The sequence below is a fragment of the Nematolebias whitei genome, chromosome 9 (assembly GCF_014905685.2).
Source record: "Nematolebias whitei isolate Nwh7 chromosome 9, NemWhi1, whole genome shotgun sequence".
NCBI lineage: Eukaryota > Metazoa > Chordata > Actinopteri > Cyprinodontiformes > Rivulidae > Nematolebias > Nematolebias whitei.
The window spans coordinates 20,215,607-20,233,011 of NC_056506.1; the positions used below are offsets into that span (position 1 = coordinate 20,215,607).

General features: G+C 42.7%; 2 protein-coding genes across 2 annotated transcripts in view; one reads left to right on the forward strand and one right to left on the reverse strand.

Moving 5' to 3' along the window:
• Positions 1 to 1,191: 1,191 nt before the first annotated feature.
• On the reverse strand, positions 1,192 to 11,599 carry sall2 (spalt-like transcription factor 2). The gene is made up of 3 exons (XM_037682034.1): positions 11,229 to 11,599; positions 2,550 to 4,902; positions 1,192 to 1,230 (listed from the first exon to the last, which is right to left on the reverse strand). The coding sequence occupies exons 2-3, from the start codon at positions 4,620 to 4,622 to the stop codon at positions 1,192 to 1,194; spliced, it is 2,112 nt and encodes a 703-aa protein (XP_037537962.1). The 5' UTR covers positions 4,623 to 4,902; positions 11,229 to 11,599.
• Positions 11,600 to 15,427: 3,828 nt separating this feature from the next.
• trim110 (tripartite motif containing 110) overlaps positions 15,428 to 17,405 on the forward strand; it is a 9,621-nt gene continuing 7,643 nt past the window's right edge. The window contains exon 1 of the mRNA XM_037682035.1: positions 15,428 to 15,501. The gene's annotated coding sequence lies outside the window, so the exon portion shown is untranslated. The remainder of the gene's footprint in view (positions 15,502 to 17,405) is intronic.

The following is a 17,405-nucleotide window of genomic DNA, read 5'->3' on the forward strand; positions in this document are numbered from 1 at the left end:
TATATATGTTTGTTTTTACTGAACAAAATATTTTTTTGCTTCCCTAATAAAATGACTATGATGTCATTGTGGTTTAAAACAAAGCTAAGTTACAACATTTGTCACAACCGTTGATTTCAATCTTGTTGAACCTCATTTAGTGCCATTTGGATAAGATTTAAAACATGACAAAATGACATAAAATTAGTTAAACACATTTTTTTGTTTTGGTGACCCAGTAGGACATCAGTGCTGCTGTCTGGGTCTGCTGATGGAGTTCTGTTAATCACAGTGAAATAACTTTATCTGCAATAACACAAGACCAAGCTGACTGACTTACAACAACCACACACATATTACTCTTGACTATCAAACTCATAGGTTGCCTGAAATGTGTTAAAGAAGTAATACACTGCACATGTTCATATAGATGTGCTAAAAGGCAAACAAAGATTGAAAACACCCAAAGTTTTTCCAGCTAATCGCAATAAGTCGACCTATGAACCTTCTCTGGACTCCTCCCCAGCTTCCTCTGAGAGTCTTAGATCCACTTGCGATCGTGCAGATGCTTTTGAGGGCTGCGTTGACTCGTTTTTACCTTGGTCATTAGTTGCGTCAGTACTGGTGCTGAGGAAGGTTTGGTACTGGTTCCAGAAACCTGCTGAGCTCCTAGTAGCTGGAACATTAAGGGATGCAGAGGAGGGAAGTTGGTCAGAGGACGAACGACTGCCTCTTGCTGGTGGACGTGATGCTTTGAGTACCCCACCATGGTGCTTCATGTGCCCCTGGGAATTAGCAGACTTTAAACCATTTTGCAGATGCTCATGATAATTACAAAAGGGTTGAACTGGGTGTGATTATTAAATATTAAAATGCAAAGAGTGAAATAAGTAGGTAGTTTAACATGAAACTTTAGCAGAAAGGTGCACACTGGCTAATACTTCCACCCAGTGGGAGTTACTTCAGACTAACCAATGCAATTCAATGTTAACCTTACTTTGATCTTTGAATTTAAAGCAATGTTGCTAATGGTAAATGTAAAGCTCCCCTAAAGCTACTGGTAAGTGTGTTTTACCTTGATAAAATATCTGTTTCACAACAAGTACATTAAAACACATTCACTGATGCATACGATAAGATGAATTCCTAACCTTCAGTCCACTGCGACTGGCGTACTCCTTTCCACACTCAGCACAGCAATAGGTCTTCTTCTCAGGACGTGACATTGGCGATGGGAGAGTTGGAGCCAGGCTGATGGGCACAGAAACATCCAGAGCTTCATTTGAAACCAGCCCACAATCTTCCCTCATATAAGAACCAAAGTGAGAGCTTTGACGTGTCTCTCTTGCCGAAGTGACTGCTCTTTGCGATTCACCACTAACGTTGCTTGCAAGGTCGTCTGCATGCACTACCATGGGGGTTTGTTTAGGGTCTTTGTCAGGCACAGTTACTTGGTCTTGTTTTGGTGTTGGAGATGAAGGAGGCAGACCATTGCCTTCCTCCATGGGTTCAGGTGACTGGGGTTTTGGGGAGGTTGAGTCTGTTTTTGCATTGACATCAAATACTTCTTGACCGGGAATGGAATCAGAAGTTATACCAGGAGCAGTGTAAGTAAAATGAGCACTAATAGCAGTTGTGCTTTGTAAGTTGTCCAGATCAGATGTAGCATCAAGGAAGGCATTTAAGGTAGATGATTCTTTATATGCTTTAGATGCTCCGTGATCCCCCAGCATTGCAGGAGAGGACTCTGTGGTTTTGTTACCACTGGATAGAAGGGGTGCAGGATCAGATGTAGGAATGGGGATCTCCAGATCGCCAGATGGTTGTTGTTGGACCTGATTATCTTCACTGGCAAGCAAAGCTCGATCCGACTGCTGGGAGACTGGCAGAGGTGCACTGACACTAAGGATAGGGGGGTCAGCAAGGCCAGGTGGTGGAGTTTGTGAGATGGGATTTAGGAAAGGTTCAGGGCTTAGGTCAGTAGGGGGGATTTTATCTGGGCTGGGGGATGGAGACTTGCTATGACTTTTCTTAGTAGATTTTATGCTGACAGAGACTGGAATGGAGCCAACTGTTAGTGCCTGGCATTGTAAGCCTGGAAATGGGTCTTTAGAGTGGCCAGCTAAAGGAGGTGTTATATTTAAGGTAGGATTTTGGTCAGTGGACTTGGACTGGGACTGCATCGAAAATTTAGGATTAGATTCAAGTGACATCTCCTGCTTAGAATCCTCTGTGCTATCTGGAGGCAATTGCCCACCAAGGTGCATTCGTATGTGATGCTGAAGAACCAGGGCATTGGTAAATTTGCGCTGGCATAGTGGGCAAGAGTTTTGAACACGTGTGTTAGATGGTCGAGCATGATGGGTGGCAAGATGTGAGCTCAGGCTGCCTTTAGTAGAGAAGGACCGCCCACATATTTTACATGGAAATGGTCGTTCTCCAAGGTGCGTGGCCTGGTGTAGCCGCAGTGCTCTGGGACAGCTCAGCACCCGCAGACAAACCCCACACTGATTCGTTGCCAGGTTATGTGGTGATCCAGTAGTACTTAGTGATGGTGTCATCCCACCCACCATTGCCTTTGCTCCACTGCTGCTCATTCCTAGGGCGACAACCATTTCACGGGTGAACTGTGAAACAGAGGTAGAAACAACATTTGAAGTTGGAGATGCCACAACATATGTGGTGGAGGTGTTGGCATTTGTGAAATGGCTGTTGGCTGAACTTATAGAAGAGGACTTAGGACTACCAGATAAAATCTCAAGCATGGAAGTGGTAGCAGTGGACGAAGTCCACGGAGAAGAGGAGAGTGGAGGGGCCTTTTCTAGCTTTTCCACCAGTCTCTGCAGCTTTGAGGTTTCAGATGTAGGAGTAGCAGTAGTTACAGAGGAGGGCAGAAAAGATGGAAGGGTGGTAGTGGGCTGACCAAGAATTTTGGGAAAGGAAGAAGCAGGAAAAGAAAATTGGGAATGACTGGAAGTATGTTGTTGGGAGCCTACAACAGAAGGTAGCTGGGTGCGTAGCAAGCCCAATGCTGGATGGCTGTACAAAGGTGAGTTAGCAGTTTGGGAAGAGGAAGAAGTAGAAGTAGTTGGAAATAGAAGCTTTGGGAGGTGGGCTAACTGAGAATAAGCTGCAGGAGGCAGCAGTGGTGCATGAGGTGGAGTGTTTTCATCAAAGTGTTGCTGTTTGGCACCTTTGAATAACCCAGCAAAGGTAGAAGAGGAAGACAAGGAAGGGCTTGAGAGAAGGGAGGTAGCCAAAGAGGAGGTGGAAGTTGCAGAGGAAGAGGATGACTGTGCTGAACAGGAGGCAATTGAGGCTGCAGCAGCAACCGCCCTGTTTAGCTGCAGGAGAGAGTGAGAAATAAGAGATAAATCCACACTGGGAGGAAGAGGCAGAGAAGAAGGAGTTGATTCTTCAGAGGTTCCAACAGAAAGTCCACTGTTAGTTCCACTGACCTCCAAGTTATCTTTGCATCTTTCATCCTCAGCCCTGGTTTTTGGCTTCTTTTGTGTAATATTCATTCCACTAGTACTAGTTTCACTGTTAATGATCTGTCCTATATCTGATACCCCGGTGGCCCCTAACGCTACCCCAAATAATGATGGTGGAAGAAGTGAAAGGGAGAGCTCTGGGTTTTGTTCACGGTGACGAAGGAAGTGCACCTTCAGGTTGCCTCTTGTGGTAAAACGACTGAGGCACACTGGACACTGGTAGGGTCGTTCACCTGTGTGTGAGCGAATATGGATCTGCAGGGCAGAATCACTGCTGAAGATTTTTCTACAAAAACGACACACATGCTGGAGACGGCCAGCGGTATTGGAACTAGATGCAGAGAAGTCAATACCACCAGAGACGGACTGTAGTACCCGTTGGGAGCTTGGTATAATGGATAATGGTGTGGGGATGGATGCATTTAGGAAGGATATGTCACACTGCCCACTCCCTGTAGTGGTGTTAGGAGATTTCTCGTGAAGATATCGATTGGGTACAGCTAGAGCCAGAGGATAGGTAGAGGAAGACATGGAGCTGCCTGCAGAGGAGGTGAAGGGTGGGGAACATGGAGAGCTTTCCCATGAATGACCGTGTGTGACTGCAGTTCCCTTTGCTCCTTCCACCTGTGATTTGTGAGGCTGCAAAATCTGAGACAAGGATGTGCATGGTTGTGTGGGTTTGTTGGATGTCTGAGAGGGAAGCATGGAGGAGAAACATGCCAAGAGAGGAGTCACAGTGGTGGAGGGCTGAGTTGCAGCTGGCTGAGATGTGTTTTTGCTGCCTTCCAAGCAGAGCTGTGGCAAGGGAGGGAGGAGATACTGGGATGGTGTGTCTATGCTATAGGAGTCCCCACCAAGGCGTAGCACCTGTCTACAGATCTCCTCTGTAATCTGCATCTGGTGGATCTGTCGTTGCTGCAGCACCCGGAGCTCCTCCAGGATCAGGGCAATACTCAGCTGTGTCCTAACAGGTGCAGCTGAGGCAGATGTCAATCCTGGGCTTGGAATGGGAGTAACAGGACTTGGGGGACCATCAGGTACCTGACTGGGGCTTCCTGGGTGTAGTGGAGGACATGGCAAGGCTGAAGATGATAAGGGAGAAGAGGAGGTAGTGGTAGTGGCTGATAACCCCAGCTTGGGAGAAGCCATGGTGGGGATGAAAGCACAAAATGCAGAACTGCAACCAGATCGTTGAGAAGCAGGAGGGAGAGAGTAAAAAATTAGAAAGAATAGAAACCAGTCTGTTTCCAAGGGACTGCTGGGAGGGCTGTCTTGGTGAATCAGGAAATATTGACACCTCTGTGGGTATTGTTGGGTGTTGAAGAGCTTTTACAACATAAACAGAAAGCAATGAGCAGATCAGGGTTTTCAAGATATGATGGACAGCACTCCAGAGAATCTCAATGTGACTTCAGTGGGAAGTTGGCATCTGAGGAAAAAAAAAAAAAAAAAAGCAATCTTTAGTGAAGAATGAAATGTTTTACAGTACATGAAAAATACATCAGTGAGAAATCAGTTCTGTTCCATCTTTTATTAAAATGTTGAGGTCCCCCAAGGTTCTTTATTAGGGCCCATTCTTTTTAAACTTTGTTAATGACTTACTTTATGTATGGTCAAATGTTAAAGTTTAGCTATATGCAGAGTATATTGTAGTGTATACACCAGCTGAAGCAGCTGATAAAGCTATGGTAGCTGTATCTCACTAGCTTCGAGATTCATGTTTATGTCTTAATACTAAAAAAAACTGTTGTTTTTTTTTTCCACACCAGCCAGCAGAGGGCCCAGGGCCAAGTGTTCATAGACAGAAACTTGATGTGGTAGATCAGTTCTAGTGTTCTGTTTGACTCAGATCTTACTTTAAGGCAACATCAATCTATTTAATAATAGACTACTACTGTAATAAAATTTGGCAAATTAATCATCATATTAGACCTTTTCTCACACAGGCAGCTAAAACTTTAAATACAGCAACGATCTTTTCTCGTATATCTTATTATCTTATGACCTGGTCAGACACAACAGGAAATCTGCTAAAACCCATTAGTCTCTCTTCAAAAAGACAAAGTTTTAGATGAAAACCTTTTCATGTTCACTGTTGTACTATCATCAATAAGTATAACATCTTGGACTCTGAAAATTACCAAATGTTCAGTGATCTAAGTCTTGTTTTTAGAGGTTTAAATGGACTTGCTCCTCCATCTTTAAATTTTTATGCATTAGTATAAAACCAGAATAAACACTAGATCACAGACTAGAGGAGACTGTGTCGTAGTGAGATGGAGAACGGAGATTTGGCAAAATGTGACGTCAGTTAAAGGAACACGTTTATTAAATGAATTTCCAGAACATACCAGACTGTGACTGTTATTCTGTTTTAAAAAATAAACTTAAAACTTGGCTCAAAGAAAATCAGTCATGTACTCATGCATGTTTTAACTGTAACTTATAGAGTGTGATGTTTGTGGTTTGTTTTATGGATTGTATTTGTTGTGCGCACTTGTTTTATAAACTATTTTAATTTTTATCTGCTTAGGACAACAGATTAAATTTAGCTGTTGTGCTAATTCTGGCGCTAATTCTAATTAATGTGCACTGTCCTTTTCGGATACAAGCGGCCAAAATGAGTTTTCTCCGCAGGGTGTCTGGGCTCTCCCTTAGAGACAGGGTGAGAAGCTCGATCATCCGGGAGGGACTCGGAGTAGAGCCGCTGCTTCTCCATGTCGAGAGGAGCCAGTTGAGGTGGCTTGGGCATCTGTTTAGGATGCCTTCTGGACGCCTCCCTGGTGAGGTGTTCCAGACACGTCCCACCGGAAGGAGACCCAGAGGAAGACCCAGGACACGCTGGAGGGACTATGTTTCTCGGCTGGCCTGGGAACGCCTCGGGATTCCCCCGGAAGAGCTGGCCCAAGTGGCTGGGGAGAGGGAAGTCTGGGCCTCCCTACTTAGGCTGCTACCCCCGCGACCCGACCCCGGATAAGCGGAAGAAAATGGATGGATGTCCTTTTCAATAAATAATTATCAAATGTAATAGTTTTCATTCTGTGTTATTGTAGCGCCCCTGCTGCTGTCTCCACTCATACATACATACATATATGCATGCACTTACACACAGACACACAAATGTCCTTCTATCTGACTGGCGTGCAAGAATACACAGAGGAGCCAATCTTGTTACTAGAACAAAACACATGACAACAAAGTTTACCCTTTGACCCCACCTCATGATTAAAATGCCACATGGAGAGGTTTTGTCCTTAGGCTCAGTACTTTGTGGGTTGGTCCTGGTTGGGTTCTGGGCGCCATGCTAAGTGTCTGACTGGTTTACAGATGCGGCCCTAAACAAACTCAAGTTGATTTTGTGACATGGTTTAGGGGCCAGCAGAGGTGACATGCAGTGAAAACAAACCGGTCTGCGAAGATGAAGACTTACAGCTTCATCAGCGAGCACACGGGTAAAAAACACACGAGGAAAAGGTGCAACACGCATGCCAGCACACAGAAACATGCAGAACTTACTGCTGTTCAACACACTGATCCATGTTCTTGCAACTTAAGTTGACAAGACAGTCAGAAATGCAGCTGTGCTCACGCACGCACACACGCTTCTGCATTCACGCTTCAGTGGTGGACAACAGAGCTGAAGGGGACAATGAGTCCTCGTACTACTGCAGCACACCTTAAACAGCGACTCACTGTTTCTTTTTTTTATTCACCTTTTACAGTCTGTCTCTGAATTCTGGGTGGTCTCTGAGCCTGAACGTTCGGAGAGCTAGATTTAATCAAACAAATGAGGCAACATATTGGATAAACTGTATAAATAAATAAAAAGAAAGACTGTTCAGTAACAATCCTTGTTTAAAAGTCTTGAATTAATCATGGACCTGGATACACTTTACATTTTAAACGGGCTTAGATTAAACATAAAATTAAGGATTCAGCAGTTCAGCTATGCCTCAAGGATATGGGACACTCATCTGAGGACCTAAATGTTCACATTTTGGACATAGAGGACAGGTGGTTTGAGAGGGGACTAAAGGAAGCTATGTATGTAAAATGAGAGAAACCATCCTTAAACAGAGGTCTCAGATTTCAACTCTCTAAAACTTATAATGCAGCTTTAGGCCTGATACCATCATTTTCACACCTATCAAGAATTTCATTAATGTCACCAGAGTGACTCCTCTGTGTCTCCGACTAAAGACCTTTATCAAACCTCTATTGTGAGGAGCGGTAGGGCAATCTAAAGTACCGTATTTTTCGCTATACACGTCACTCCACCCTATAAGTTGCATCAGTCTAAATATGTCTAATAAAGTGGAAAAATACATAGATATGTCAGTTTGCCACCGTATACGTCGCATCTATTATGCGTCACTGCTGACGCATCGCGTTTGTTACGTGTCACCGCTGACAACCCGGAAATGTGGGCCGGTGTTGTGCCCAAAATCAATTAGCTGCCAAATGGCGGCCGCGGGAGCATGCACGGGAGGACTTTAACAAGAATTTAACAAGATTAACACTTAAAAACAATTATTTGTTTGCTCAACTTTATAGCAAAGGTGTGTCTCAGTTGAACTTTTACTTAATAAATGTACTTCAATGGGCAAATCAGCTTAATTTCACCGGGGCGGCGCAGCAAAATGAAGCTGGTTTGACGGTTGCTCCAAGCGAGCTGGACGACAGTGGCGGACTATGGCAAGCCGACTGTGTCATTAATAGCCACTTTTACCTATTACATGATGCGACGGCATGCCATACTACTTGAGTGCCATCTAGCGTCCGAAAATGGTAGTGTTCAATATTTTCAGTCAGAATGAATGAAAACGGTCATATCTCAGCCAAAAATTCATTTATAAATATGGGGGGGGGGAGGTGGACATAAATAAGTCACTTTGGCGTATAAGTTGCAGGGCATGTAAACTATGCAAAAAAACAACAAAAAACCCCGCAACTTATAGTGCGAAAAATGCAATATGTATCTACCTATCAAAATTACCCTTTATTGTGAACATTTTAGAGAAAGTGGTGCACTCTCAGATCTTAACTTATTTAAACAAAAACTCACTTTTTGAAAAATTTCAGTCTGGCTTTCATCAATATACAGAAACCACATTATTAAAAGTTGTGAATGATATTAAGATGAACTCAGATGCTGGCTGTTGTACTGTCTTAATGCTCCTACATCTTTCTGCTGCGCTTGATACAGTTGATCATAATATTCTGTTGAGCCGACTAAATTATTGGCTAGGTGTTAGAGACATTGCTCTGAGGTGGTTCAAATCTTATCTTCATGACAGAACTTTTTTGGCAATTTCTGGCAATAAATCCTCCAGTTCAGCTTCTCTCACTTGTGGTGTCCCCCAAGAGTCTATTCTTGGGCCACTATTATTTTCCATTTATATGCTACCACTTGTTCAGGTTATTCATAAATGTTTCTTTTCATTTTTATGCAGATGATTCCCAGATTTATTTGGCTATTAACCCATCAGACCTCTCTACACTCAATAAACTTACCCTATGTCTTACAGACATCAAAACCTGGATGTCTGATCATTTTTTTTTCACTCAACAACGATAAAACTGAGGTGATGGTGTTTGGACCCAAGGCCAAAAGGGATTTAGTAGTTCAGTCCTTTTCTGTTCTTGGTTTTACTCGTGAAGCCAGAAATTTGGGGGTGACCTTTGATTCTGATCTTAGTTTTTCTAAACATTTTAAGAACACCACTAACACAGCATTTTTTCAAATGAGGAATATTGCCAAAATCAGAGCTTCTCTTTAACCGATGCAGAATCTCTTATTCATGCCTTTGTCTCATGCCATCTTGATTATTGTAACTTTATTTTCTGGTCTGCCCCAAAATTCTCTTAATCTTCTTCAACTAGTACAAAATACTGCAGCTAGAGTTCTTACAAGATCCCATAAATATCAGCACATCACTCCAGTTCTGTCCTCATTGCATTGGCTCCCTGTGGTTTTTAGAATTGACTTTAAAATGTTATTGTTTGTTTTTAAATCCCTGAATGGTCATGCACCATCATATATAGCTGAGCTTCTTACCCCCTACATCCCTTCTTGCAATCTCAGATCCTTAAATCAGTTATTACTTTCCACTTCCAGAGCTCGACTGGTGGCAGAAGGAGGGAGGGCTTTAATGGTCAGGGCTCCCAATTTGTGGAATGCTCTTCCTCTAAATATTAGACAGGCCTCTTCATCGTCTTCTTTTAAATCATTAGTTAAAACTTACTTGTTTAATAAGGCTTTTAATATCTGAATTACTTCTTTTTTTCTTACATTGCTATGTATTTCAATTGATTTGGTATATTTTTGTGTTTCTGGTGTCATTTATAATGTTGTTTTAATTGATTAATGTTAAGCACTTTGTAACATTTGTTTGAAAGGTGCTATACAAATAAAGTATTATTATTATTATTATTATTACCTTAGCTCAGCTTTACAACTCCAACCCTACACTCTCTGTTCTTTAAAGTGAGAAAGTTCCTCGGATGAGAAGCTAAACATCTTCTGTTAAGTCCAGTTGTTTTTGTCTTGAACTTTTTGAATTTACCACGTCCTGGATGACTGATAATCTCCACCAGTGCATAAAATTTCATTCAACCTTTATTCAGACAGGTAAATCCCATAGAGCCTGGAGGACTCATTTACAAGAGAGACCTTAAATTAAGGAGTTTAACTCCAAAAATGCTACTATTCAACACACCGGCACAAATATAAAGTATTCAGGGACAAACTCTCTTCACATACCCCCCCCCCCCCACACACACATACCACACACACTTGTTCACCCACTGAACTACTTTGCATTCCCACGGCATGTGAACACTCAGTTCTTTGAGTCCCCTGCCTCTCGTTTTACATCAGAACTTTGTCACATTGTTGAATTGATCTGAGCTCGCATGTCCAGATTAGGCCTTAATGAAACATTTCTGTTGGTGTCAAACCAAATGTTTTCTGATTCTCAGGAACCATCTTCAGCCCGTCATGGGCTGAACATTTCTTGTGGTGCAGCTCTACCAGGGCTGAGCTGAGGAATGTGCAACAATGCTGAGTGAAACTCTCCCAACACATAATGGCCCTGCCTGGAGGCACAAAGCTCCCTTTTCACAATCAAGCCTTCAGCTTATACCACGTGGAGTGAAAGGTAATGAAAGGAAGGACAGAGACAGACATTTTGCTTTTCCCCAGGCCCTGGCTGCCTCAGCCCCTCCACCTCTTTCTTCTGTTCACAATCAGAAAACGCATGAGGATTTAACATCAACTAACTGTATTGGAATAAAATTAAATATAGGGTAGTCCATTAAGTAATCTGAAATATATTTAAAAAGGTAAACATGAAAAGCTGAATTATTTTGCTTTGGGCTTTAAAAGGCTTGTTGACTACCAGCAAATCTTACTTTGTGCTCTAAGAGTTGTGAAAACAGCCGCAGCTGTGGGTTCGAGGGCTTAAAGCTGATTTCTTCGTGTCAGGAGCATCGCGTGCCATTTTGTCACTTTGCGCCTCCATGACATGGCTGGAGCCTTTTCTTTACGTCCGTGTTCAGAAATCAGCGCTGGGAGATGCGCGCGCCCGCTACTGTACAGCGACCTGTTGCACGCCGCGCGCGCACACATCATAACAAGTTATGATTCATAAAATATGATGAAGGGAAAACGCGCTTCCGGATGCGCGTTTCCGCGGCGGGCCGCGCGCCGCCGACACGGTCCTGAGAAAGAATACAGAAGGAAACAGAACTCACCCCGACGAGAAACGATGATTTTTTTTTTTTTTTTTTTATAGAATAATTTTTCAGCACCGATGTTGTGGAACGAGGAGGAGGAGGAGCAGCAGGAGGAGGAGGAGAGCTCCGCCGGGATGACGCGCTCTCAGCCGGGACTGTGGCGCAGCGTCTCCCCGCTCAGACCCGGAGACGCGCAGGCGAACAGACGCATTTTTTCCCCCAAACCTTCAGATTATTTATGTCCCTCACAGACTGACTGAATGTCTGAAATATGAAAGTATTCAGTCGGTGGAGCAGAGGAGGGGCGGTGCAGATGGCTGTGCCCTACATGGAGGAGGAGGTGCTGTTTGTTCTGGTCTGGGCCTGCTGCTCCTGTCCAGCCTGTCTGCGCTCTCTGCAGCACTGTCTGTCCGTCTGTCTGTCTCCCTGTCTCTCATAATTAATGACCCCCGGTACCAGACACTCCGGTTCTGGACCAGCGGTGGTTCCCATTGATTCATCAGATTCAACTTTCAGGAAAAATAAGCGAAATCGTGTTTTATTTGTGCAAATGATGAAATCTCACATTCAGTGTTGAGGCTGAATCACGTTTCAAAGTGAGGGAAGTAAAAATACAATTAAAGCAGCTGTAAAACCGGATGTGCTGCAGTTTTATAGCACCAGTCTGAGGAATGCTGAGTCATACGAAGAACTTGTCGAGTCATTTTCCACCGTTTTGCTTTTCATTGCACATTTATTTCACTTTTTTTTTTATTAAATACTGGGTATTCAGCTGCAGCCAGGTAATATGGCGCAAAACAGCCACTAGGTGTCGCTCAAACAAGTCTCCCCGCCAACAACTGATTAACCAATTCAAGATGGCCGCCACAGTTAATTTACATTACAAAACACAAAAAATGTATATATTTCTTAATATTACAGGTATTGACCTAACATTTGGTGTTGTGGTAGGTGAGACTGATCCACTGAGCACAAACAGATCGCAACACTTTTGTTCAAGGATTCATGGTTCTTTATTTCTCGTTCCCACCACTTGTACATGAGGTGGAATGAAATTGTGTACACAGAGTCCCAGTTACATCCAACAAAAGTATAAAATGTAAAGAAAAACATTAATAAGATCTAAGATATGAACTAAGAAAAACAACTAAAAATACACTAAACACTAGTAGCATAAAAACAATACGCCGAACAGCAGCACGAACATGAGTCTGTGTGAGCAGATGAGCACGCATGAACACATCAACATGAAATAGATCAGCAGCAACATGAAACAGATCAGCAGCAACATGTGATTTTTCACAGTAATTCTCCTGGTTAGAGATTCATGAGTCTAACAGCCTCAGGGTAGAAGCTGTTCCTCAGTCTAGTGGTTCTACACTTAATGCTCCTCAACCTCCTGCCTGAGGGGAGTGGGGCAAAAAGTGTGTGTGCTGGGTTTTAAATGATCTACTGTATATGAGTTTGTAAGCAAAATATCTCATGAACCACTATTTTAATGGAACTTTCAGGAAATGATCACTGAATGTTCACCTACAAAATAATGGATTTTGGAGCTGACCCAATCCAAGATGGTTGCCACGGTCAGCTGTGGATCAAAAACACAAACAGGTCTCTAAGTCCATCCACATCACATTAAGCTAAAATTCACTTGGTTGTTGATAAGAAACAGTTGCAATTCATGCTCACAAGTGCTATTCATTGTCCAAAATCATTGCTTAAAACTAAAGCTGTAACTGTTGGAGTCAATGCTTTTGGTCTGTTAGCAAAATATCTCATGAACCACTGAACAGACATTACAGAAACTCTCATAAAGTGACCATTAGCAGTTCATCTACTGCTGATTACCTTTTGAAGTCAATTGGTTTCAGATTGTCACTAAACTAATCAACAATAGCCAACACAAAAATGGCCATAACTCTGTTAATTTTGCTCTTTAAAGAGCAAAGATTCAATGTGGTAGTAACTGAGAGTCCTCTTGAACACGTATATGAGCATCGTGTGAGATCTTGTTTAGTATTATTTTCACGATTTCACAAAAACGTGTGCAACTTTTCAATAATAATAATAATAATGTCATCACAATATCAGCACTGTATGTTTCCATACAATGGCGAAATTAGTCTCTGCATTTAACCCATCCACCACCAGGTGGTGCAGTGGGCAGCTATTGAAAGCGCCCGGGGGACATTTTGGGGATGAGACGTGCTGCCCAGAGACGCCACGTGATGTGCAGTGACTGGGGATCGAACCTGGGACTTTCGGGTCCCAAGCCGGCTGCCCTGCCTCTACACCATATCCATCCATCCATTTTCTTTACCCGCTTATTCCATTTTGGGTCACGGGGGTCGCTGGTGCCCATGTCCAGCAATCACTGTGCGAGGGGCGGGGTACACCCTGGACGGGTCGCAAGTCCACAGGGCCACATATAGAGACAAACGAGACAAACAACCATTCACTCTCTCACTCACACCTAGGGACAATTTAGAGTTACCAATCAGCCTAACATGCATGTTTTTGGTCTGTGGGAGGAAACCGGAGTACCCAGAGAAAACCCACGCATGCACGGAGAGAACATGCAAACTCCACCCAGAAAGGCCCCTGGACCGGGGTTTGAACCAGGGACCTGCTCGCTGAGAGGCAGCAGCTCTACCAGTTGCGCCACCATGTTGCCCCTTTTCAATATATATTGATCTTAATTTAAAACTCTGGTGTAAAAGCAGGCTTCAGGTCTTTATGTTTAACTGTCCTTAACTTGTCTTTTAGTTTATCGTTCTCATTTCTCGTTACCTTTTTTTAACCAGATTTTTTTAATCCAATGGGATCTAGATCTCTTTTCTAAGTGTGACATGGTCAAGTTATCAGAAGTACACGTCATAAAAACAGTGTCCCAGGACTGGAGACAAACCTCAGGACGCTGTGGTGGACAGTGTCCCAGGACTGGAGACAAACCTCAGGACGCTGTGGTGGACAGTGTCCCAGGACTGGAGACAGGTGGATGGGGCACTCATATACAGCACATCACAATCCATCCATCCTTCATCTTCTGCTTGTTCCAAAGTCTGGTCTTGGGGCGTCTTGAGCAGGAGGTCCAGACATCTCTTTCCACAGCCACCTCTTCCAGCTCATCAGGGAGGACTTCAAGGTGTCCCCAGGCCAGCCGAGAGATATAGTCTCTCCAGTGGGTCCTGGGTCTTCCGTGGGGTCTCCTCCCAGTCGGACATGCCCGAATCACCTCCCTAGGGAGGCACCCAGAGAGCATCCTTATCAGATGAATGAACCACCTCAACTGGCTCCTCTCGATGTGGAGGAGCAGCAGTTCTACTCTGAGTCTCTCCTGATAACTGAACATCTCACCCTGTCTCTAAGGGAGAGTCCAGCTACCCTGCGGAGGAAACTCATTTCAATCTCCTGTATCCATGATCTCATTATTTCAGTCACTACCCAGAGCTCATGACCACAGGGGAAGGTAGGAACGTAAACCCACCAGTAAACAGAGAGCTTTGTCTTACAGCCCAGCTCTCTCTTCACCACAATGGACCAGCACAGAGTCCGCAGTACTGCAGATGCTGCACCAATCCGTCTGTCAATCTCACGCTCCATTCTTCCCTCACTCGTGAACAAAACCCAGAGATACTTGAACTCCTCCACTTGAGGCAGAACCTCACCCTCGACCTGAAGAAATCAATCCACCATTTTCCAGTTGAGGACCATGACCTCAGAGTTGGAGGTGCTGATTCTCATCACAGCCACGTCACACTCAGCTGCGAACCGCTCCAGTGAGAGCTGGAGATCACGGCACGATGACACCAACAGGACCACATCATCTGCAGAGAGCAGAGAAGGAATCCTGAGACCACCGAACTGGACTCCCTCCTCCCCCTGGCTGCACCGAGAAATTCTGTCCATAAAACCTATGAACAGAATCGGTGACAACGAGCAGCTCACCACAATCCAGTAAAGACATAAAGATAGCTAAACTAAAGTCTTCTTAACTCTGAGTGAGAAACAGGATTTATTCCTGTGAAGTTTATTAGACGTTTGTGGAGGACTTTCTTCTATAAGTGGGATGAAAACATGTGGAGAACAAAGTTTTTACTATAGCTCAGCCATCTTAAGACTACTTAAAATTATATTACCTTTAAAATGTTAATAGACAGAGTCCCCTCCCCTCCTGGGGTCAGGTGACCTCTGAGTGCAGAGAATCTGCTGGGATTAGTCGACACACTCACCTCACATATCACAGATACTCTCCGATGGCAGCCGTCTGAAAACACCAGGACGCCAGCAAGTAAGGAAATTATTTCTTTGTTTCTCTTTTCAAATACAGAAGTTGAGATTGGCAGACCGGAGTTTGAGGAGAGCGTCAGAATAACAGCAGGTGTAGGAGGATGATCTCCTGATCCCTCTGCTGTAACAGCTTGTGTCTTAGTCGAATTAATGCTCATCAGAGGTCAGCGCCACAAGCCCCTTTACCCTCGTTCTAATAACAGCATGAAATCAAAGTTTTCTTTACAGTCGCACGTGTCATGTTTCTTCTGTCTGCTAAACCACAAACACTGAGGTCAGTTTAAACCCTGACCAGGTTGAGATTGACCTCGTTATCATTTTTTTCTAGTTTTGATGAATATTCTCATGATAATTTTTTTTATTTCCTCATAATAAATTTTGAAGTACTTTCAGTTAGTTTTGTCAGCATCTCTTTTCTATTCATTATTAGGTATTTTATTCTTAGAATAGATGGTAGACAGATTATATGTCTGAGTGGAACATGGGCTTCCCTCTCGTCCTAGTGGTACAACTAATAAACTTTTTATTCAAAGTAATACTTTAAAATTTAGTGACATTGTTTATATAAAAACACTGGAAATAATGTATAAAGCACTGAATAAAAGTCTTCCTTCTGGAGTTCAGAAATTATTTAAGTTAAGAGAGAGTAAATATAATTTATGAGGTCTGTTAATATTTGAACAAGCTATAAAGTAAAGTAAAATCTAGATGTATTTCAGTTACTGGTGTGAAACGAACTGAATGATGATCTCAAATAATGTGCTTTTTAGTGAGCTTTAAAATAGTCTTAAAATGTAAAATTATAAAAGCTTATACTGTTATGTAGATGTGTATTGTGTAACTATGTATGTATGTAATGTACGTGTATGTATGTAATTACATGCATATTTAAATATAAATGTGTACTTCTGTATGTATATGGACAGTAGATATCTGTCAATAAGTAGACTGCTGAGTCTATGAACAGGGTAGGCAACTAGAAGCCTCGGCTTCAGACTATTCCTTTTTTGGTAAATTATTGATTTGTAAAATAGTATTTTATATTGTTTTCCTTTTTTGTAATGTTGTTAATTTACCAAAATAAAGTTGAGATGAGAGTGGTATGAGTGTTTGGTACGTGGAACTTACACAAATTACACTTTTTATTCATCCAGGTGAAGGTCTTATTGAGATTTAAAATCCCTTCTCCAGGAGAGACCTGGCTAATAGGCAGCAACACAAACAAAAGCATGTTGCACAGCAATAAATAGAAGAGGAATATTGTTAGAATGTAGTGAACAACCAAATTATTTTACTTTAGTAAAATCAGAACAGTCACAAAACCAAAAACATTTGCATTGACCAATGGATGGATGGATGAGTGTGTCTGTCTGTGTGTTTGTGTGTGTGTGGTTGATTGGCTGGTTGGGTAGGTAGTTTAGTCCAGTTTAGTTACTATTTAACCTAACATGAATGCATTTGGTCTGTGATAGGAAAGTACCCATAGACAACCCACGTATACTCAGGGAGAACATGTAAACTACATACAGAAAGGCCCCAATCCTGCAACTTTCTCACTGTGAGGCAACAGCTCTAACCACTGCTCAACCGTGCTGCCCCACTGTAAAAAAAACAATTGGATAAATCGTATATTTCCTCACCTGAAGTGAGAAACAAGGTTTAATCCTACCCTAAAAGTATTTACAAGGTTTTCAGGGCGAGTTTTAAATGATTAGTTTTTGATTGAAATTGATGTCTAAATATGTAAACAGTTTAATTTTAGCCATTTGAATGGTTTTATTCTAAGAAAGAATAGACAACTCTGCCGTTTGAGAATATCATGCACTTAGTTTTGCTTGCATTAACACCAGTTTAACTTACACAAAGTTTGTTTTCTCAGTCATCCAGGTATATAACAACAAAAAA

Excerpts from the sequence above, each read along its gene's own strand:
- sall2 (XM_037682034.1), bottom strand. The coding sequence starts at position 4,622 with ATGGCTTCTCCCAAGCTGGGGTTATCAGCCACTACCACTACCTCCTCT. Across the intron at positions 1,231-2,549 it reads GCAGTGGAGCAAAGGCAATG|CCTGGCTCCAACTCTCCCAT; the intron begins GTGGGTGGGATG and ends TGTGCCCATCAG.